At 34.5% G+C, this 22,828-nt stretch overlaps 1 protein-coding gene across 1 annotated transcript in view; it reads left to right on the top strand.

The window, feature by feature from the left end:
- The first annotated feature begins 10,288 nt into the window (after positions 1-10,288).
- Positions 10,289-22,828, top strand: part of LOC149833573 (uncharacterized) — a 63,082-nt gene continuing 50,542 nt past the window's right edge. The window contains exons 1-3 of the mRNA XM_090012907.1: positions 10,289-10,579; positions 12,339-12,738; positions 12,843-12,999. Of these exons, the coding sequence (XP_089869033.1) occupies positions 10,409-10,579; positions 12,339-12,738; positions 12,843-12,999 (728 nt within the window). The 5' untranslated portion in view covers positions 10,289-10,408. The remainder of the gene's footprint in view (positions 10,580-12,338; positions 12,739-12,842; positions 13,000-22,828) is intronic.

The raw sequence follows: 22,828 nt of genomic DNA, 5'->3' as shown, positions 1-22,828 counted from the left end.
TATGTCAGTGGCACATTGACAACGTGGAAGAGAACTGTATGAACAGAGTAATTGATGAAGTTTTCTAGAAAAATTTTGCCCTTTGTTGTCTATCCGTGATTGTCAAATCCGTAAATAGTGATCGGATCTGGTGCATATTCTTCTTCCTTTATACCCAGAGCCTTGACAGTCATCTCGGGGTAAATATTGAGGCTACTGCCTCCATCAATGAGCATGTAGGGTACAGTCACCCCCTGGTTCAAACCACGATATACAAAGCATTATTATGAAATGTATCAGGTTTGGGCAGGTCCTCATCTGAGAATGTGATCAGAGCATTGTTCATGGCCTGATTAACGATTTGGGTCATGTCTTCTGGAGTGGTGTCGAGCTTGACCTTGATTTTTCACAGCAAGTCATCTAGGACTTGCTGATGTTTGGGAGAGGTACGTGTCAGCTCAAGAATCAGGATATTGGAGAGGGCAGTAATTGGTCTTTGCATTGCATCGACCTTCTCCTCTGATGCTCTGCCCTTTTCAGACGCTGATTTAATAAAGCTTTTGGTGAACCATGACATTCTTTTGGCCACCTCAGGAGATACTCCTTCAGGCTCCTTCAAGACCTTCAACTTGCTGAAAGCTGAAACAAGGTCCATCTTTTGGGCACTGGACTGGGCCCGTTGCAACACTAATACCTGATGTTGAATATCGATATCACTGTTAGAGCATGGTTGGATGTGCTCATGTGGCTGAAATGGATGGTTAGATACCATTGCAGTCGAGTGTTGAAGAAATGGCAAATTTAATATTCCCATTTTCTTATCTTCGACACCTTCTACTAGTAGATTCTTGTTAATATAATCTTGTATGATGTTTTTGAGAACGAAACAGTTCTTTGTGTCATGTCTCACTGTTCGGTGGAACTTTCTTTCATTTTCCCCATGACCACTGGTGGATCGGCTACCCTCGAAAGTTTGATCATGTCACTGGTGAGCATATACTCTAGTACTGTTTCAAGAGATTGATCCAAGGGAGTAAACTTGCGATCATAGTTCCACCCCTCGCGCTTCATTTTTTCTTGCAATTTTAACCTCTGTTCAAGAGTTTACTTTGTCTGTCTGCCATACTAAAAAATTGACTTGCCGTTCTGGTCATTTTTGTTGGGGTTTGATCCTCCTGACCATAGTTGTGATCTTTCACATTTTCCTTACGTTGACTTTTGATGTTGTCAGCAGAGTAGGTGAAATGGGTTTTCTTCTTTGATTTCTGTTGACTGTTGTTCTTGGTGAACGTGAAACCCTCATAAGATCCATTTTTCATACTCAATTCAAGTCATTCGACTCGTTCTGTCAGCTCAATGAAAGTTTTTTATGGAGAGGTGGAAATCAATCCCTTTAGAGGTTGTGCAAAGTTACTTAGGATCAAGGATAGTGCGTATCCTTCTGATATTGGATCTCGCATTTTGTTAAAAGTGAATCTCCACCTGTGAATAAAATCTCTGGCTTTCTCATTTTTCTTTTGCTTCAGACTGCAGAGGTGGCTGAGAGTCGGGAGTGCCTCAACAAACAGGTTGACTATTTTGTCAAACTCCTTCAACTCTGTGGGATTAATGTGCTCGAAATACCATTTGGCTGCAATACCCTGCAGACTGCGGGGAAAACAAAGGAATAAGGCTTGATTGTTTTTCCTGAACTTGGAACACTCTGCGAAGAAAAGGGCGAGATGTGCTTTTAGATCACCCAAACCATCAAACTTGATAAATTTCTTAGGGAGGTTGTCGAGACTGTCATCCCCATCCAGTCCATCATAAAAATCTTCACTTGTAAAGAGTTTTTTGCCCTTATCACGAGCTTGGAGGTCCTTGGCCATCTTAACCACGTCTCTAAGTTGTGGTTGAGTAGGATCATCGATAGATTGATTCCTAAATCTGTAAGCTAACCACTGTCCTTGAGTCAACTTTTTAAATGTCTGTTGGGTTTCATATTCCACGTCGGTATCACCCACCAATTCTGCCTCATCAGATGTTTCTTCATGACGACTCTGCCTTTTAGTGATCTTCACATTCTTCTTTAATGTTCGGCCCTTGTCCTTCTTCTTATTACAAATCTTTCCTGAACTGGTCTTTTTTTCTTCTGCCAACATTTTCTTCATCATTTTTTGAAACAAAGCATACATCTAAGGATCAATATCATCATTGCCCCGCTGACTTCCATTTCCGACAGATCGCGGAGAGGCCATTTCTTGTTCTGAGGCTGAAGAGTAACTGATATGCTGAACTGGTGCAGTTTTCCTGTCGGACTTTGTCAGAACCATGTAAGGATGCAAGTGCTCTCTGCAGGGAAAAAGTGAGGGTTAGCTGCTGAAAATGGTTTTGAATATGAAGTATTTGCTAGATATCTTAGTAGACAATCAGAAAGATATCCTATTACTAGAAACTGAGTCGCCACTTGAGTCACGACAATTGTGTTGCTATTTTTTATGAAATAAATAACTGAAAATATGCCTTGTTACCTAAGCAAGGTCGTCAAACCAAGATAGGATGAAAATTTAAAAGAATTTTATTGAAGAAAAAATATAACTTGGCAAAGAGTAGTGAGACAGACAATTTCCACCACTCCTTATAATCAGAAGATATTCGAGGACCAGGAAAGATAATAAGGGTAACAAAAGAATCCCAACTATGTTTGGCACAATGATATGCTCCAGACCACTGATCTGATGCGAGATCGAACTCTGGCATGATCCCTGGTAGTAAACGAATTTCTATGCGCTTCTGTCTTAGAGAAAACTGCCTGACACACCGCTCTCGATGGTAGTAGGTGCAGAAGAATGAACCAAGTAACCTAAACCGCTTTCCATATGCATAAGTATATCTGAGAGGTAATTTCTGGCGATTAAAGTAGTCTCACACAACCTCTTTCTCTTGAAGATTGTCAATCAAGAATCAATATCGAGCTACTAGAAGAAGTTTTACACCATTGTATCTGAATGAACTGGCCCGGGTTGACACATGCTGGAGGAACTAGAATTGTAGTGTGTAGGTGCACCCTTCGACTAAAATTGATTTTCCAGATGTGAAACGGGACAACCCTCGGTACAAGAAAGCCAGTGTGGCCATGGCTATAGAGAGGCGGTTGGTCTGTCGACTTCCCCACTTTCGCAGAAGTTAAACTATTCTGATATTCATGTAATTTCGTCCATCTGAGAAAAGAGTCAGTCCCACAATGCATAGGATCATCGCATTCTGGACTCTCTCGAGCTGTTCGGGATAAGGAGCTGACTTCTACAAATGTTTCATATTGTCTGTAGATCTCGAACAGGTTCATGTATTCATTTTCATCTTCCTCGATCAGTGGCCAAGACTTATGTCCTATCACGCGAGCTAAAGTGTCTCGAGGATCCAGACCCTTGACATTGATCAAGAACTATTGCTCCAATTGATCTCTAAGTTGAACGACTGGCTCGGGCAATCTCATGATCTCTGAAAACTCATCCATTAACAAAGTCATTTCTCCCCATGGGAACCAGAAGGTACAAGTACGAGAATTTCACCGCTCTACCAGTGCATGAATTAAATTGTCGTTGACTGTCTCATTTCTCACTACGGATACCAGTTCTAACCCACAATCGTTCAGATGGTCCGAAAACATACAAGAGAAATTTTCGAGCCAAGAATAGTACCATCGGGGAATAAAGGATCCGGTGTTGAGGACTCGATGCTTGAAAAGACCTTGTCGCACCTCGTAAGAGATGTGGCCTTCAGAAAAGACAGAGTCGAGCTGACTAGATGCCATCAGACTGGAAAACAGAAAAAATTGAAATGAGACTTGGGAAAATACAAGATTTTTTTTTTGAAAATTGCATGCAAGATAAAAATGAAGCTGGAAATTCAAGATCCAAAATAACGAAATGATGGAAAATCACCTGGAGTTTTGAAGAAAATAGAGGATCTTTATTAAAATCGTCCAGGGTTTGGAAAATAAGAAGAGGATTCATAAAAACATATAGAAATAGAGGATTTTGAAAAATCGTCCAGTATGTTTGAAAAAAATAAAGAAAATATGAGAAAATAATGAAAATAAAAGGAAATAAATAAAGTATATTCAATCACATTCTGTACAAACAAGTATGCACACACAACATTCCCTAAAAGTTGACTTTAGATGCATAAATTTTGAAATAGTTGTAGGACCTTAACCCTAACTCTAAGGTTGAGATCATCTGTATTCAATCATGCTATACCTATATACTCGAGCTGAGGCCTGATGTACGTAGCATAAAGCCAGTTTCTCTGGTTCTAAGTTCATGTTTTCCAACATCCTTGAGCGCCTTCCGATATACTTTAAACTATGGCCCTTGGTACGTGGCAGGGGGGTTTAACCCAAATAGGTGGCCCATTTGTGAGACTTTGTCCGGAAGTATGGTTACAATAGAAAGCCCAACAACGTGAAGACCGAGTAAAGATAGGTGGGGTGATTTTTGAAATCATGATCGCATGGAAGCAAAGAGAAGGCTCTAAGACCTAGAGAGATAGATTTTTTAAAATTTGAAGAAGCAAACATTGTTTTCATACAAATCCTAGTTTGAGGAGGGTTGCATTAAACCTAAGTCTATGTGAGCATGAATAATATCTCCTCAATTAGTCCTACCAAATCATACCTAGTCTACATGCATCCATGTCAGTTGGGTCCAAGTCTAGGCTCCTAGGTTCACATGATTTTAGAAAGTAAAAGCCGACATTCTATAGAACACGATTTTGACAATTTGAACTAAGTCAAGCACACAATTGATCAGGCGAAGACAGGTCCCGTCACGGTGGCCAAACCTGTTATCATCGCAAAATTTTACTTTTGCAAGTCCAACTGACCTTTGAAAATAACTCATCTCCGTTTTAAAATATAGGAAAATTCCATAGAATGAGACTCACCTGTCGGTACGAGGTTCAACCGTTCCTAGCATGTTTACCAGAGATAATTAAACCAAGGATCAAAAGTGTGCTTAGCTAAGTTCAACTTGTCTAAATTAATGTTCTATTCCTAAATGCACAAAGAATTAGGCAAGTGCTATGAATTTCTAAAAATGCAAATTGAAAACATGATATACGCTTCAAAGATTTAAAATACTTGAAAATTCTTAGAAAGGATAATACTTTGAAAATCGTGAATTATGATAAGGAGAGAGTTTCTGAAGAAAATAAAATCTATTTATGAAGAAATACAAGTGTTTTGTGAAAATCAATTTTTGAAGAATTTCTAGTAATTTTGAAAAAAATTTGATTTTTCTGAATTCAAACTTTGAAATTGAAGATGTTATGACTTGGAAAATCGTGATTTGAAGTTGAGAAATACTTGAAATACCATTTAAAAGTTTAGAGTTTTGAGAACATCACTTTTTTTAGCAAGACTGAGAAAATTTTAAGAAAATTGATTTCTCTGAATTGGAATTCGAATTTGTAAACTGAATGAATGAATATGGATTTGAAAGACATTGTTTTGAAGAATTGAGAAAATCTTTTTGTATTTTTCAGAAATGCAGTGCATTTTGAAGTTAGCCTAAGAGTGTAGGCTGAATGTGGCTTAAAAGAAGATGGTAAATTTGAATGTCGTTCCTATTCTGACTGTGGCCACAAGCACAAACTCGATTGAGTTTACCGCCCCCCTAGAAGCTAGTGCATGTTTAATTCGTGTAGACTATGGTGGATTTATAAAAATATTCATGAATTGACATATATCAGATATTGATATTTGCAGAATTAAACTATATGCAATGCTGCCTATTCTAAGCAGAAAATATAATCTTATTTTAATATTACATTTGAATTAAATAAAAGAGAAGTAAAATGAAAAGTTAAATCCTCCACTTGAATAATCTTGCAAAACTATAAAATATGTTAGCACAGAAATGTAGGTTTATTTGGATTTATCCGAAAATATTGGAAAATTATTGAATACTATCCAAATATAAAACCAGTTCATACTTCCTTGATATAAACATAAATGATAAAATTGAATTGGAAATGTGATAATGAGATTTGAAAAATCGAAATTAGGGTCAAAATAACCAAAATGCCCCTGATAACAAGACTATGACCTTGAAACCAGGATTTTTCTAGAAAGATATTTTATAAAATACAAATTTTGAAGTTCAAATGAGAATAAATAAAATACAAGATGATATGATATGATTGAAAATAAGAAAGTATAAGTTAGGGATTTCAAAATTGAGGTCAAATAACCAAAATGCCCCTGATAGCAAGACTATGGCCTTGAAATCAAGTTTTTTAGGAAATATTTGAGTAAAAAACTTGGGATTTTAATAAAATCAAATAAACATAAAATCGGGTATGAAATACCCTAATATGATTAAAAACACACACAAACCCTAAAAAAATTGAACTTATACATAACAAATCAAAAATACCATAAAAATCATGATTTTGTCAGTGTTTCAGGATCCTGCGGGTACCCTGTTTTGCCATTTAACTCATCCAAGCATCAAATGAGATCCAAAATTAATAAAAAATGATACTTGCACTCCTTGTAACCCTAAAATTAATATAGAAACATAAAGATCAAATTTTGACATGATTTTAATACGAAAATTGCATGAAAACTCTATAATTTGCTATTTTTGCCCGCGGGCACGTACCTGTTTCAGTGTCAAACCCGAATTAGGGGTAAAATCACTATAAAAATTCACAAAATTTTATAGAGAAATAATAGATAAAAAAACATAAATTTTCCCTTTTATATATCAAAAAAATCATCTTTGGTTAGGGAGATATCGTTCTGACAATCTGTACTTGAATATAACAAACATAAAATCGATCAAAACAGACACTTTCGGTTTCAAATACAGGGAAAAATAGCAAAACATATAAAAAATTCCTGAGATTTCAGCAGTGAATAACAAACATGTAGATAATGAACTTTCTTTTTTATAGATTATGGATCAGATCTCCGGTTAGGGGGATACAATCAACACAAGTTGAATTAGGGTTTTAACAAAGCATAACGAGTTATAAAAAGTTAACTTAACTTTCTGACAGAGGAAAAATAGCAAATAGTGAAAAAAAATTATGAAAATTCTACAGTAAATAATAGACTCTTATACAAAGCTACTTCAATTTACAGATTCTGAATCGGATCTCGGATGACAAAAATAATGCAACTTCAAGTTATACTTTAACATGAATAACGATTTTAATCAACAGAAATCATGATTTGACTTTATATTTTTCTAACAGGGTTCTCGAATCCCAGAACCTCTGTTTTTTTTATAGGGACTCACTGACATATCCATGAACTATATATAAAAAAACAGAAATTTCTAACAGAGTTTTAGATATAAATTAGCATGTTTTCTATGAATCTAAAATCAGAATATACAAAAATCTAATAAAACACTAAAATAACATGATTTAATAATGAAAAACAATAAAAAATACCTAAACAACAAAAAAAATTAAATTAATGCTGAAACATGTAAAACAATCCTTATTATGATAAGAAAATAAAAAAAAAATATAGGGAATCCATGATGGAAATTGATTTTTCCTTTGAAAGGATGAATTTAGCCCATCTAATGGGTAAATCACATCTTTCGTCTGTTAAAAACATAAAAAATAGTGATATGAATGATTCTAATGGATTAGAATCTCAAAAAATAACATCAAACAAGATTAGATCATCTTCTTGGGTCGACTTTAGGGTTATTGATGATGAACCATGGTTAAAAACCATGAAAAAGGGGGCGACAAGGAGGAAACACATGTATTTTAATGAAAAATATTTAAAAACTATGAAATAAGGCTAAAGGAATTTCCCTTGGGGGTTGCAGCTGCAATGGAGAAGAAGGGGGTGCTGGAGAGGAGAGAGAAGCTCCAAGAATTAAATGGGAGAAAAATAGGGGTCGACCCCCCCTCTTGCCTCTTCAAATAGAAAAAAAAGGCTTTAATTAGGGCTTTCCTTAATTCCAAATTTACCCCTCTTAAAACCTATCCAAAATAATTAGTGGGGGCAATTTTTCTAAAATTTTCTAACCTATCTGGACTCTAGCTAACCTAACTAGACTCCTAACTAACTTAAAAGACCCCAAATATGACACCACCTAGTGTGAGCCCACATTGGGTTTTTAAAGCTTTATTTTAAAACTTTTAAAAACCAATGGTTTAAAACATAAATAAAATGAATTTTCAAAATTAATTTTGACTCTTCTAAACCCCTAACCTAACTAGGATACTGACTAACCCTAGTCTAACCCTGACTTCTGCAAATGTGGCACCACTCTGAGTGGGCCCCGTTTGATTTTTCAAAAAAAGATTTTAAAACTCCAAAATGAGAGGATTTTCAAAAGAGATTCAAAAGTGGACTTGAAATTAAAGATTTCGAAATAACACAGAGTTTCAACTAGGTCAAAACTCCTCTTGATATGGCATCAACTGTGTGGGACCCACATAAGAGTTTTATAAAATTTAAAATAAAGAGTGAAAATAGTTTTAAAAAGGGGTTAAAATCAATAAATGAAATTCAAAAGCTTGAAAATAGAGTCCTAAGCTAACTGGAACTCTGGGCTAGAGTCCTGAAATTTTAGGACTCTGAGATTTTAGGATTTTAAAAACCAAATGAAAGAGTTTTTGAAAAATTTCATCAGAACTGGTAAAATAAGACAGAAAATGTAATCAGGGTTAGAGTCTTAACTCAACCGAAACTCTGAAATAGAGTATTGAATTAACCGGGACTATGATAATGACTTAATTTTTGGAAAACAAATGAAAAAGAATGAAAATTGAAGTAAAAACAAACTTCAGAACAGACTCCTAACTGGATTAGGACTCTAGGACAGAGTCCTGATCGGACTGAAACTCTAGATTTTTTTTGGTATTTTCAGAAAAAACAGATGAAAGAACAGTGAAAATAACAACAAGTATTGAAATCAAACAGAGTTCTGATCCAACTGAGACTCTGAGGATAGAGTCCTAATCGGACTAGGACTCTTAGAATATTAGATTTTATGAGAAACCAGATGAGGGAATCTTGAAAACAAGTGAAAATAAGATAAAATTGAAGTCTGGTTAAGAGTCCTGATCTGATTTAGACTCCGAGGAATAGTCCTGATTCAACTAGAACTCTAAGAAGTTTTTGGTTTTCTAAAAAGTAAATAATGATATTTTAAAAAGAACTTTTTGAAAACCAATGAAAATGAAGTGAGAAAATAAATTTTGATAGAGTCCTGATTCGATCAAGACTATCAGATAAAATCCTAAAATTTTGAAATTTCATGATAAAGGTGTAACAATTTTGAAATTTGGAAAGATAAATAAAGAGATTTTGAAAAGATTTTCGCAAAATTAAAATCAGGGTCAGAGTTCTGATCCAACTGAGACTATTTGAATAGAGTCCTGGTTTGACTAAAACTCTGAGTTTTTGACTCTTTTCGAAAGATTTTAAAAGATTTGATTAAAAATAACTATGAAAGATAGAGTCATAATCTGATTGAAACTTTGAAGAAGAGTCCTAATCCGAATATGACTATGAAAAAAGAGTCTTGATTCAACTACGACTCTAAAATTTTGATCAAAATGACAGAAATATGCAAAGATATGACTATAACTGGTTTAAAATCAGAATGGAGTTTTGAAAAGTTTTGAAAAGATAAAAAGATAGAGTCCTGATCCAACTAGGACTCTAAATTTTTTGAGATTTTTGACAAATGAAAGAATCCAAAAGTGACACCACCTAAATGGGCCTCATCTGAGAATTGAGATCATTTGAAATTGAGTTTCAAATAAATCCAGATTGTTTTATGAGAAAAATATTTCAAAAAATAAGATCCTGTGGGTTGGCAAATGACAAAAATATCGATTTAAAACTCAAGTTTTGAAATTAATTTTGAAAAAAAGGTTTTTAAAACTTGAATTTGGATTTAATATTTTAAAAACAAGAGTTTTGGATCTCGATAATAAAATACAATAACATGCAATGTTATGCAACGCAATGAAATGACATGCACGAAGTGATATCCAGTGACACACTGAACGAGGGTGAAAATTTAAGGTGTTTAAACGTAACAATTTTTTTAAAGGTAAAATGAGAATCTCAAACCATAAGTTAAACGGACAACCAGGGTAAAATGAGAATCTCAAGGTACCGATCGTTGTCGGTTAGGTGCATTTGTAACGGTGAGAAATTCTTTGGCGGATATTTGAAAAGATAAATACTTTCGGTTGTTATACTAAATAGAGGGAAAACTTTGGTGGTTATTTAAGAATTACCCTATTATTTTTCAGCCCAGCCATTCGGTCCGGCGTTTCCCTATTGTTCGTCAGGAGCCCCTCCCGTCGGGCCCTCGTCGCCTCCTCCTCCTCCTCCATCCGTCAGAGTCAGGGCCAAGGCCAACAATAACAATTATCAGTTCTTCCCATCGACGAGATGGAACCTGTCTCGAAGAAACCAAAAACAGAGGACGGCGTCGATGTGGCTGATGATGAGGAAGACGGTCATAATGTAGAGGAACAAGAAGAAGCTTTGATGGCTTTGATCGAACACAGGAACAAGGAAGTGGAACAACTCGCCCAGAGAATATCCTACTACACCAAACAGGTTGTCTGCTGCTTTACCCATCTGAACATTCCTTGATTTGTCTTTAGTATTTTTTTTTCGTTTTTTAGCATCGTCGTGTCATTTCCATTTTCTTTTGGCATAAATCGATCGCATTTCATTCGTTTTTGCTCGATGGTCCTTCAGCTGATTTTCTTCCTCCTTTCCCTGTCATTCTTATATCCTTAGGTGGTTGTTCTCCTTTTCTTGTTTCCCCCATGCGGTCAAGGTTAATTCCTACGCCGTCGTTCGTTCGCTCCAACCTTTCCTGTTTTTTACATCTATGATTTGCCGGCTTATTTTTGTTAGCCTTATGGAAAATATCAACAAGATGAAGCAACCAAGGTTTGCCCACCCGATTACTGATTGCAACGTTTGCCTTTTTTCTTACCAGTTCCGTTCTTTTTCCTGTTTTTGATGTTGTGCTCCTCGTGCGATTAGCCATTCGCATATTTATGCGGTTAAGCTTCTCACATTGTGGATGTTTGATTTTCGGAGCCTTTGTGGGATGATCCTACCATCAGTAGTCAAATTGTTGAATGGGGTTTCATTGCACGATTGTAAGGTAAAGCCACGGAACATGCATTTCTTCAGCAAATGATTGATGTGGATTCCGGAAAGTTTTGACAACTTTTCTGTAGACATGTTATCAGCAACATGGAACCTGCACCCTTATAGTTTAGATTCCGCTTTTTTTTGGTGAATTTCCCATCTACTTAAAAAAAAAACTGAAAAAGGAGGTTCAAAACCAAATAGTGAAAACTCTAAAAGACTTACAACTTTTCTAGGCTATGGTAATTTTCGTGTTTGCGGTGTCATCCTACAAGATATCAGTGTGACTGATATTATTTCACATAGAAGCAAAAATGATACATAAGAAATCCTTCATTGCCATGTTCAAGAAGCAGTACGAATACATCAAGATGACATAAACATGCAACAAGAGTATCCAATGAAATTTAATATCACATACGGCAGTAGAGCATTGACACACATAAGGTACTTACTACCAGTGTCTACTATACATTTCAATCAAGAACACATCAGTTCAGAAGTAGAATGGACAATTTGTTATCTATCATCTAAAGTGCTGCTGTTTAGATGAAGAGAAGTTTTGTTATCTGGTGGACATATTATTGAACTTCAGACCATATATGGTGCAAAATCATTTCCTGGTCAGATGCACGCTTCCTCGCCTTAGGGCTTCCGCCAAAGTTCACCCTATAAAAGTAATTATTGTTTCCGAATCGGTCTTGCATCCTGTGGTGACAATTGTGTTTCAACTTTCAAATGGAAAATGGATAGTAACCTTTTTTTATGCTTATAGCACCATTACATTGACATTGATAAATTGCAAGAGAAAATGACGTTTATACTTAAATTTAGCACAAGAAGTATGTGCAAGTTCAATGAAACTGAATTATGCAGGGATGGTCTCTCTCTCTCGGATTTCTACGTTGTGAGTTTTGAAGATTGATGATCATGGTGCTGCTTTTGGGATTTTTGTCAGTTTCCATTTGATGCATCATCTTTTGAGTGGAAGGGTGTGACTGGAGATTTGACCTACATTACTTTTGTGTAACAATATAGTTAACTACAAAGAGTCACAGGCTGAGATGATATTTTTAGTTGGTCAATAAGCATGCATAGATTTAAGCTGTCTGATAGTGCCTAACTAATTCTGTTATCTCTTTTCATGCAATACCAAAACGGGAGTTTCCAGATGTCATTGACTAATTATCTTGTTGGAAAAGACATGCAGCTAGAAGAAGCTAAGAAGAAGCTAAATGACTCTCAGTTAAAGCTAGTTCGCCTTAGGAGGAAACGTGATAGTGGAGAAAGAAAAGCTACTGCAGATGGTAGTACAGGAAAAGCCAAAGCAGAGGATGGATTAACAAGTATTACACAGGCTGGTGAAGTTCAATCCCAAACTCAGAATGGATCCAGACCTCAACTTCTTATTCCTGCCTTGAGTACCAAAACTAGGCAACCAACAAGATTGTCAGAGGGTAACATGAAGGTATCAGTTGATTCTCGAAGTGGAACACTGACAGGGCTTACATATCCAAATGCTGTACAAAAAGGAGAGGCATCTGACAGAGTTTCATACGATCAGGAAAATGATAAATTGCAGCAGGATGGTGGCAAAAGTCAGAAGTCTGGTACAATAACATTTTACATTTTTTCCTCTGTTAAATAGACACCTTTATGCCTGCCTATTATATGCTAAACTGTTATCAATTTCAATTGTTTTATGCATGTACAGAAAAAAAAGAACATAGAGATCTAATTCCTGTTATACGTAGTTGCACAACCCCTTGTATTCTCCGCATCCAGCCAAGCATCCACATCAACAGCCAGCACAAGAGAAAATTGAGAAGTCTTGCTCTAAATCCAGTTAGCAACCAACTCTTTGTGACAAGGTGACATTTTCTCTTTTACAAAGTATTTCCATGTAAACCCATGGGTGATTTTGAATATGCTGGAGAGAAATTCCTTGCTGAGAAAAGCTCCCCATAAACGCAAAAAAGCAGGGGGGGAGTTTTCTTGTGCATTTGATAGAGCCACAGGGCCCACACAAAGTTTTTTTTTATCTCCACTGATATTTTTTATGTGCATTCAAACATGCTCCATATAGTTAATAATTACTTTCCAGTTGATGAGAGAGGACTATGAGAACGTGGGATTTATTGTGCAGCTAAGTGCTTGTAATTGAATTGGAAAAACAAATGTTTCTTTTTTTTCAAATTTTATTTTTCATTTGAATGTTTCTTTTTATTATTTTTCATTTCAATTATCTCATCTTTACAACAACAACAACAACAACAACAACAACTACGCCTTCATCCCAAAACAGTTGGGGTCGGCGATATGAACCAAAAATGAAAATTATTCTGGGTCTCCCACATGAATCCTTCTCCTCCAATCATTTCTATCCAATGCCATGTCCTCGGTGAGGTTCAAAGCATTCATATCTCATCCTTATGCACATTAAATTAAAAAATCCCTCATATGTTTATATTATGTATGTGATACATACAAGTCTTTAGGGTGTACTGTGTAATCTCCTTTACATTTTTCTTTTTTATTACAAAGATGCTGCAATACCACATGATTATGTGAACTATTATGGACAATGAAAATAGATGGCGAGTGCCTGATTGAATTGCCCAATCTTGAGGTGCTTGAGCTTCACATATTAGCTCATATGTCAGGCTTGAGCTCGAGTCGAGCTTCAACATCTATGCACATGCACACCTTTGTCAAGCTCAAGCAGGCTCAGGCTTGGCTAAGCTCAAACTAATCTGTTTTTCAAAAAAATTATTGGATTTTAAAAGAAAGAGGCCATAGGATTTGAACTTGCCAACTGCTAGTTAGGAGACATAAACAACACACACACATACACATAAATGCATGATAAAGGAGCTTAATCAAGATTTTAACAAGACTAAGCTCGAGGCCACTCTCAGCTTGCTTATTGAATGAACTTGAAACAGATAGACTTGACTTGAGCTTCTTGCAAGTGTGTGTGTGTACACACACACATATAAATGCATGATAAAGGAGCTTAATCAAGATTTTAACAAGACTAAGCGCGAGGCCATTCTCAGCTTGCTTATTGAATGAAGGAGCTTGACATAGATAGACTTGACTTGAGCTTCTTGCAAGTGTCTGTGACACACACACACACACACACATATATATATATATATATGTGTGTGTGTGTGTAAAATCTCTTAATTGTTCTTTACACTACAAAAGAACATAGTTGCAGGCATTTTTTGCTTAATCTAAACCTGTAGATGTGTTTATCATTGTTTATTTATTAAAAATCATTTTAACTAGTAATGTAATATCTCATAATTTTTTCATAATTTTTAAGCTCAAAAGTATATTTTTAAATTAAATATTTGTTAAAATGTATTCTTCAATCATTGTAATTATATATATATATATAAAGGATGATACATATACATATATGGTATATATGTATATATATCTTCCTAATTATATATATAAAATATATGTTTCTCTATTATTAGCCATAGGGGTAGTTTAGTCATTTCACTTATTTTTACGCATATTTCATTTGGAATATGATTGTAATTTTCTTTTTCTTTTTTTCTTTTTCCTTTTTTATTTTTGTGGTTTGTGCCACCTAGGGAGGCTCCCCAAAAGAGTCGTTGGGGAGCCCCCAACGGTCACAAATGTGACCGTTGGGGGCTCTCAACGACTCCTTTGGGAGCCCCCTATGTGGCTCCTCTCTTGTATTATAAATAGGGGTCTTCCCCTTGTAATTCGACATTCTTGAAGGAGCTTTAGCTCCATTGCAAAAGGGTTTTTACCCTATTTTTCATAATAAAGAGATTCTTTTAGCCTTTTGGCTTAACCTCTTTGTGGGTTTATGGGTTTAGCACTTTATGCGCTTTTGGTTGCCCCTTAGTGGGTTTGTGTATTTGCACCTTTAGTGTGCATTTATGAGTTCATTATCGAACCCTTTGTTTTCTTACATGGTATCAGAGCAAGGTCACGATTGAGTTGTCTTTTGGTGCAACGAAAAGCGTGTCGCTCAAGAAATGGTGAAGTATTCATTGTTCTTCTCTTTTTTGAAGTTATTCGGTATGTATCCATTTTCTTAAAGTATTATGCATTATGAAACTATTTTTCTTGCATATATTTTATACATTTAGTGTTTATGATAGTTGAATCATTTCTTTTCACATTTCACGTGTTCGTATGTTTTAAAATATCTCCTTTTAAATTTGGTAAACTTGTTTGTTGTCCAAATATATGATTGCTCAAAAATGGGTCGTATATTATATTTTTAAATTTGATGTCAATCCTACTTGAACTCGTATGGCTTTAGGTGTTTTCTATTATGATGACTTCAAGTATTAAAAGCTTGAAGTTCATATTTTCCATGTCTTTGTGCATGTGTATCCGTGCCTTTGTGCACTTGTGAGAGTTCTCCTTGTGCCCTTGTGCACACTTCTTAGCATTGTGTTTATACACGAATATTTTTTAGAGATTTTTTATACATGGTTGTGATAAAAATATTTTGTATGTGTAAAAAGTTCTTAAAGAAAGTTTGGATGAGATTGAATTTTTTTTGTATATGAAGGATTGTGATAATTCACATACTTCTCTACGCATTCATCGATTACTCATCACATATAATAGTAATTTATGTTTTTCAAAATTGTCTTCAATTATGTGAGATTTATGATTTTTACATAAGTATTTCATGATTCACATATAAGTTAACTTCTAAAATTGTATATGTTTTCTTGCTAAATTAATGATCTTTGCTTAAAAGCTCTTGACTCTCATATAAAGCCTAATTTGTTTTGAGGTCCTCTCTTGTTTATGGATTTTAGTGCATTTTTTGTGAAAAATTGATATAATTCTTATATGAGAATTTCTCACATCTAAATCTTTGCTGTTCACTTTTTTTTGAATCCTAAGTAGTTCTTGTTAATGATAACTATTTGTGAGGACTCCTAAAGGTCTTTCAATGTTTTTGGTTTATTTAAAGAATTTTGAAAATTGTTTGTGATAAATATGTTGTATGAACCATTGTGTTCATTAAGAAAGATCTTTTAAAAGAACTTCCCACACTATATAGAATCTTAATATGCATAGTGTGTCTATTGCATCTTTTGGTATAAAAGATTTCATTAGCTTTGATTTTCTTCTAATGATGCAACTTTATAAACTTGTTTGTTTGTATTTTTCACATAAGGTTTCAAAACCTCTTGATTGTATTTCTTCTTTTAAAGGATGCCTACGTTGGCCGTAATATGGTATTCTTTGTCTTAAATTGCATTTGTTAAGCATATAATTGCATAATTAAAGTTTGAGAGTCTCAAGCATTGCTTTTTTATGAAGTACATGCTTACTAACTTTTGTGTATTTTACGTATTTTGTGCACATTTGTTTCTCAAGTATTTGCGCTTGTATGCATTCCTTCTTTTTTATGAAATACATGCCTTAGTGCATGTTTGCTATGTTTACGCCTTTGTGCGTATTTGTTCAAGTGTTGTATGAGTGCCTTCGTGCACATCTTTTGTAAAGCTTTTGTGCTTGTATGTGTATTGTCTCTTCGTAGACATTTTTATATTGTGAAGCTTTTGTACACATTTCTTTTTGTGAAAGTGTAATGGCTTTGGATATTGACTCTTTTGTTTAATCATTATAAGACATTATAAGTGCTTATAGCACTTTGTATGTTTCTGCATATCTCATCACAATCAAAGAATATTAAAACTTGTCGTATGGGATTTAATCCCAATTTTATAAAATTTCAAGTACTTTTGAATATTCTTTCTTTGGGTATTGTGTTAAAGCTCTCTTTGTGAACCGTTATGGTTCTTGTGATTTCTTTGTTAAAAGCTTGGTTTTCTTCTCTTAATTATCCCAAGATGATTTCTTTATATGTCATTATGTTTTTAAAAGAATATTTTTGCCTTTTATGGCACTTATTTTGTCCATCACAAGTTATTATATGATGCATCAATCCTTTTTTGCCTTGTTATTGTTATATTAGAGATGTTTATCGAGGTGAGTTATGGGCATCTCGTGTTATGTCATCTTAGATTGTCAACTTGTAGTTTGACTCTAAAATGACTTGTTTTGAGATCTTTTATTATGAGTGTGTCACTCATTTGTTTTTTGGGCGTTGTTTTTATGGATGCTTTTAATTATGTATACTTGTGATGGATGTCTAAAGTTTGAAACCTTAGTGTTTTAAGGTATATTGAGAAATTGATGTTCTTTAATTGTATTTCCATTACAAGCTTTATTGCCTCATGTGTCTTCTCCTTTTATGCCCCTTATCTAAGTGTCATCATATGTAGACAAAACATATCGTTCACACCTTTGTGTGTGTTTTTATCCCTTTGTTGACTTTGTTCTCTTGGTCTAGTAGCTGAATACACTTGTCTTGAGTGTCATTATATGTAGACAATGCACGTTGATTCACACCATTGTGTATGATTTTAGTCCATATTGACATTTGTGTCCTTATTCTAGTCGCTGAGATGTGTGGCCATGGTTGACTTCTTTCACTCATTTCAAGTGTCATTTTATGTAGACAAGAGATGTATTGTCACACCTTCGTGTGTGTTTTAGCCCATGGTTGGCTTGATACTCTTATTCTAGTAGCTGAACATACTTGATTTTGAGTGTCTTTTTACGTAGACAAGAAATGCTTTTAGTCCATGTTGGCGTGTATTTTCTTGTTCTTGTCGTTGATACACTCATTTCAAGTATTATTATATGTAGACAAGAGGTATTTTTACACATCTTTGTGTGTGTCTTTGGCCTTTAATGACATTATATTCTTGTTTTAGTAGCTTATACACTTGATTTATGGGTTTTGGAGGACTAATGAGGCAGTTGCTTGTAGTGGATAAGCTATTGTTGAGATTTACAAAATTTCATATTTATGGGAATTTGAATTTTGGTTTTGATATGAGTTTTTCTAACTCATATTCTTTTTATAGCACAATTGCTATGTGCACATGTTGTTCAAATCAAAGAATATATTTTGATTGTTTTGTCTCATAAGTAGACTTAAAACTTTTGAACTCTTGTGTTTTATATACTCTCTTTTATCACATGCTCTTGAGCATTTCCTTTATGAAATCGCCTTCAAGAAAATTACTTAAATCAATAACACTTGTAAGCTCAAGTAATATTACTTGATTAAAGTATGATTAGAGCATGTTCATTAATGACTCTTTTAAAGTGTTGATTAAATATGCATATTCTCATAATGTCTTTTTAAGCTCTCACTTGATTAAGATTCATATATTTTCTTATAAGTTGGCTCTTTGAAGGTTCTTTATGTTGTCCCTTTATGAACTATTTCAATATTCTTCATTGTGGCTTCTTGGTTGTTCATTATTGAATCGTATGAATGCATTAAACGTTCTTATTATACATTTCCGCATACACTTTAAAATTTTCTCATTACTTTTTAAGTATATGTTTTTGAAAGTTGGTCTTATAAAATCGTGTTGCATGAATAAATAATTATCTTGTCCTGACGAATCCTGTATTTTAAATAAAATAATTATGCTTTCATTATGCATAAACTATCTTTTCGCACCATTGTTTCTTGAATGATATATCTTGTTTGGAATATTCCACTTAATTAAAGTGCAAAGATATCTTTTACTTGGTCCTTTTCGTGGTTTGTTCCACAGGATTGTGAAGATAAGATGAAAAGAAGTACCTTGGATAGATCATGAAAGGTGCTCACCATTAAAGACAATTGGAGGAAGACATTTGCAAATTTCAATGGCATCCTTACGGAAGACTCTTGGAGTCTTGAGTTTCTTCCTCTTATGTTCTTCAATATTTTCGTTCCCACACGCAAAGTTTGAGGGGGGGGGGTGTTAAAATGTATTCTTCAATCATTGTAATTATATATATATATATTATATATATAAAGGATGATACATATACATATATGGTATATATCTATATATATCTTCCTAATTATATATATAAAATATATATTTCTCTATTATTAGTCATATGAGTAGTTTAGTCATTTCACTTATTTTTATGCATATTTTATTTGGAATATGATTGTAATTTTCTTTTTCTTTTTTTCTTTTTCCTTTTTTATTTTTGTGGTTTGCGCCACCTAGGGAGACTCCCCAAAAGAGTCGTTGGGGAGCCCCCAATGACTCCTTTGGGAGCCCCCTATGCGGCTCCTCTCTTGTATTATAAATAGGGGTCTCCCCCTTGTAATTCGACATTTTTGAAGGAGCTTTAACTCCATTGTAAAAGGGTTTTTACCCTATTTTTCATAATAAAGAGATTCTTTTAGCCTTTTGGCTTAACCTCTTTGTGCGTTTATGGGTTTAGCACTTTATGTGCTTTTGGTTGCCCCTTAGTGGGTTTGTGTATTTGCACCTTTAGTGTGCATTTATAGGTTCATTATCGAACCCTTTGTTTTCTTACAATATTTATATTTAATATGACAAAACTATAGAAAAATATTTAATATGGGCTGACATCAACATGGGTCTGGACATAGTTCAGAGCTCACTGACAAGATCTATGTATGTTAAGAAAAATCTGCAAATTTATTTATTTTTAACCTTTAAATTCGAGCGAAATTCAAGTTAAAATTAGGTTAAATTCAGACAAAATGCGGGAGCAAAATAGATTTAAGACCATAGTTAGATCCGTTTCAGTACGTAGATCTCCTAGGAGATCTGTTTTATCGAAATCGGATATCAGTTGGTTCAAAAATTGCATTTTTCTAAATTGATCTGCTTTTATTTTTGGGTCTTTTTCGGTTTGGATCAGATTCAACCCGCTCTGTTGGACCGATGTTAATATGGATCTGGATCCAGTCTAGGATTCATATTAACTAGTACCCGGTTTGGGTTGAGATCCATTTGGAATTGGATATGGATTTGATTCATGGGTCCAACCTGGACCCATAATCCATCCATATTTTTTTTAAAACCAATATGAATTTAAAACTTTAAAAACATGGATTTAAAGAGAGAGGATGTAGAACTCTACCCGACTTGATTTTCTAGTAGGGGGCGTCCCCCCCTAATGTGGAATATTCCACACGATACGTTATTAACAAAAACATATAAAAATGAAAAGATAATTAAAAGAGAGGGTAGAACTCTACCCCTAAACTTCTAGAGGGGGGGGGTCGTCACCCCTCTAGAGGCCTCTTATGTTATAAAAGAGGTTGAGAATCCCCCTTTCTCTAGAAATCATTCCCTAGAGAGAGAGAGGAGGAAAAATGTGAGTTGAGGGAGAGAATAAAAAAGAAAGAGAAGAAGGAAAACAACTCCTCTTTCTTTCTCTAGATTTATTTTTTTCTAATCTTCGAATCAAGGTACAGGTTTCTCTCTTTTTCCGATAAAATAAGAGTTTAGCATGTTTTAAATCACGTGGGTTTAAAGGCAAATTATATCTGAAAATTTCTACATGCATATTCCATGTATTTTTGATGTTATTGATGCTTAAATCCATGTTTTCGCATCTATGAACATGTCAGAAAATTTATGCATGCATATTTCATATACTTTTGATGTTCTTGATGCTTAAATCTATGTTTTCGCATCCATGAACATGTCTGATTTTTTTTCATGCATATTGCATGTATTGCTTGGGAGAGAAAGGTTTAGAATGGTTGACAAATCTTTTTAACTTGATTTGGCGAACAAATAAGATGCCTAATGAGTGGAGGAAGAGTACTTTGGTGCCTTTATATAAGAATAAGGGTGATATACAAGATTGCACAAACTATCGTGGTATAAAACTCATGAGTCATACTATGAAACTTTGGGAGAGGGTGATTGAGTCTAGGTTGAGGAAGGTTGTCATGATATCGGAGAATCAATTTGGTTTTATGCCTGGAAGATCAACTATGGAAGCTATACATCTTCTTAGACAACTTATTGAAAGATATAGAGAGAGGAACAAAGATTTGCATATGGTTTTTATTGATTTAGAGAAGGCATACGATAGAGTACCTAGGGACGTTCTCTGGTGGACAATGATGAAGAAAGGTGTTTCTCTCAAGTACATTAGTATAATTAAAGATATGTATGAAGGAGTAGTAACCAATGTCCGCACTTGTGGAGGGGTGACAACCAATTTTCCGATAACGGTTGGGTTACATCAAGGATCTGCTTTAAGCCCTTTCCTATTAGCGATAGTGATGGATGAGCTTACGAGATCAATTCAAGAAAATGTACCGTGGTGTATGTTGTTTGCTGATGATATTGTTTTGATTGATGAGTCTAGAGCTGGGGTTAATGCTAAGTTAGAATTATGGAGACAGACATTGGAAGCTAGAGGTTTTAAGTTGAGTAAGAGTAAGACTGAATATATGGAATGTCGGTTTAGTAAGCAACGAAGTAGTGATGGGAGTGTAGTGAAGCTTGGTGAGCAAGATATACCGGTGAATGATTATTTCAAATATTTGGGATCCATCATTCAAAAGTATGGAGAAATTGATGGAGATGTAAATCATAGGATAAAGGTTGGGTGGATGAAATGGAAAAGTGCTACTGGAGTGTTGTGCGATCGTAGAATGCCATTGCGGTTGAAGGGAAAGTTTTATAGGACGACTATTAGACCCGCTTTACTATATGGTACAGAATGTTGGGCTGCCAAGAGACATCATATTCAAAAAATGAGTGTAGCTGAGATGCGGATGCTTAGATGGATGTGTGGAAATACAATAAAAGATAAGATTCGGAACGAAGAGATACGTAAGAAGGTAGGTGTTGCACCCATTGAAAATAAGATGCGAGAGAATCGTTTACGGTGGTTTGGACATATTCGGCGAAGGCCTAATGATGCTCCAGTTAGAAGGTTGGAGAAATGGGAAAATATATTAGTTAAAAGAGGTCGGGGTAGGCCTAGGAAGACTTGGATGGAGATGATAGGAAAGGATATGAATGCTTTGAACCTCACCGAGGACATGGCGTTGGATAGAAATGATTGGAGGAAAAGGATTCATGTGGAAGACCCAAAGTGAATTTCTTTTTTGGTTCATATCGCTGACCCCAATTGTTTTGGGATGAAGGCGTAGTTGTTGTTGTTGTTGTTGTTGATTGCATGTATTTATGATGTTCTTGATGCTTAAATCCATGTTTTCGCATCCATGAACATGACTGAAAATTTTTGCATTCATATTCCATGTATTTATGATGTTCTTGATGCTTAAATCCATGTTTTCGCATTCATGAACATGTCTAATTTTTTTTGCATGCATTGAATATGTATTTATGATGTTCTTGATGCTTAAATCCATGTTTTCGCATTCATGAAATCATTATATATTCTGTTTGATATGTTAAGTACATCTAGATTCCTTTTTTTTCTAATCTTCGATATTTATACTCAAAACAGTATCTTAAAGCGATATTAAGAATGAAACAATATCTTGAATCCATATTAAGAATCATCATAGAAATCAATATTAAGATTCAGAACAATATCATAAATCGATTTGAAAAATCATATTGATATCTTAAAAATCGATATTTAGAATCAAAATAATATCTTAAATCAATATTAATAATCAAAACAATATCTTAAATCGATATACAGAATCACGATAGAAATCAATATTATGCTGAATTGTCGTATCAATGATTAATATATTATGCAATATGTATATCGATATGTAAGATATTAGGTATTTTCTAGTATCAATTTTTAAGATGATATACAAAATTTTGCCTGATACCGATT

The sequence above is a fragment of the Nuphar pumila genome, chromosome 7, assembly GCF_984573655.1.
Source record: "Nuphar pumila chromosome 7, dmNupPumi1.hap1.1, whole genome shotgun sequence".
In the NCBI taxonomy this organism is placed as follows: domain Eukaryota; kingdom Viridiplantae; phylum Streptophyta; class Magnoliopsida; order Nymphaeales; family Nymphaeaceae; genus Nuphar; species Nuphar pumila.
This window is presented reverse-complemented; position numbering and strand designations above follow the sequence as displayed.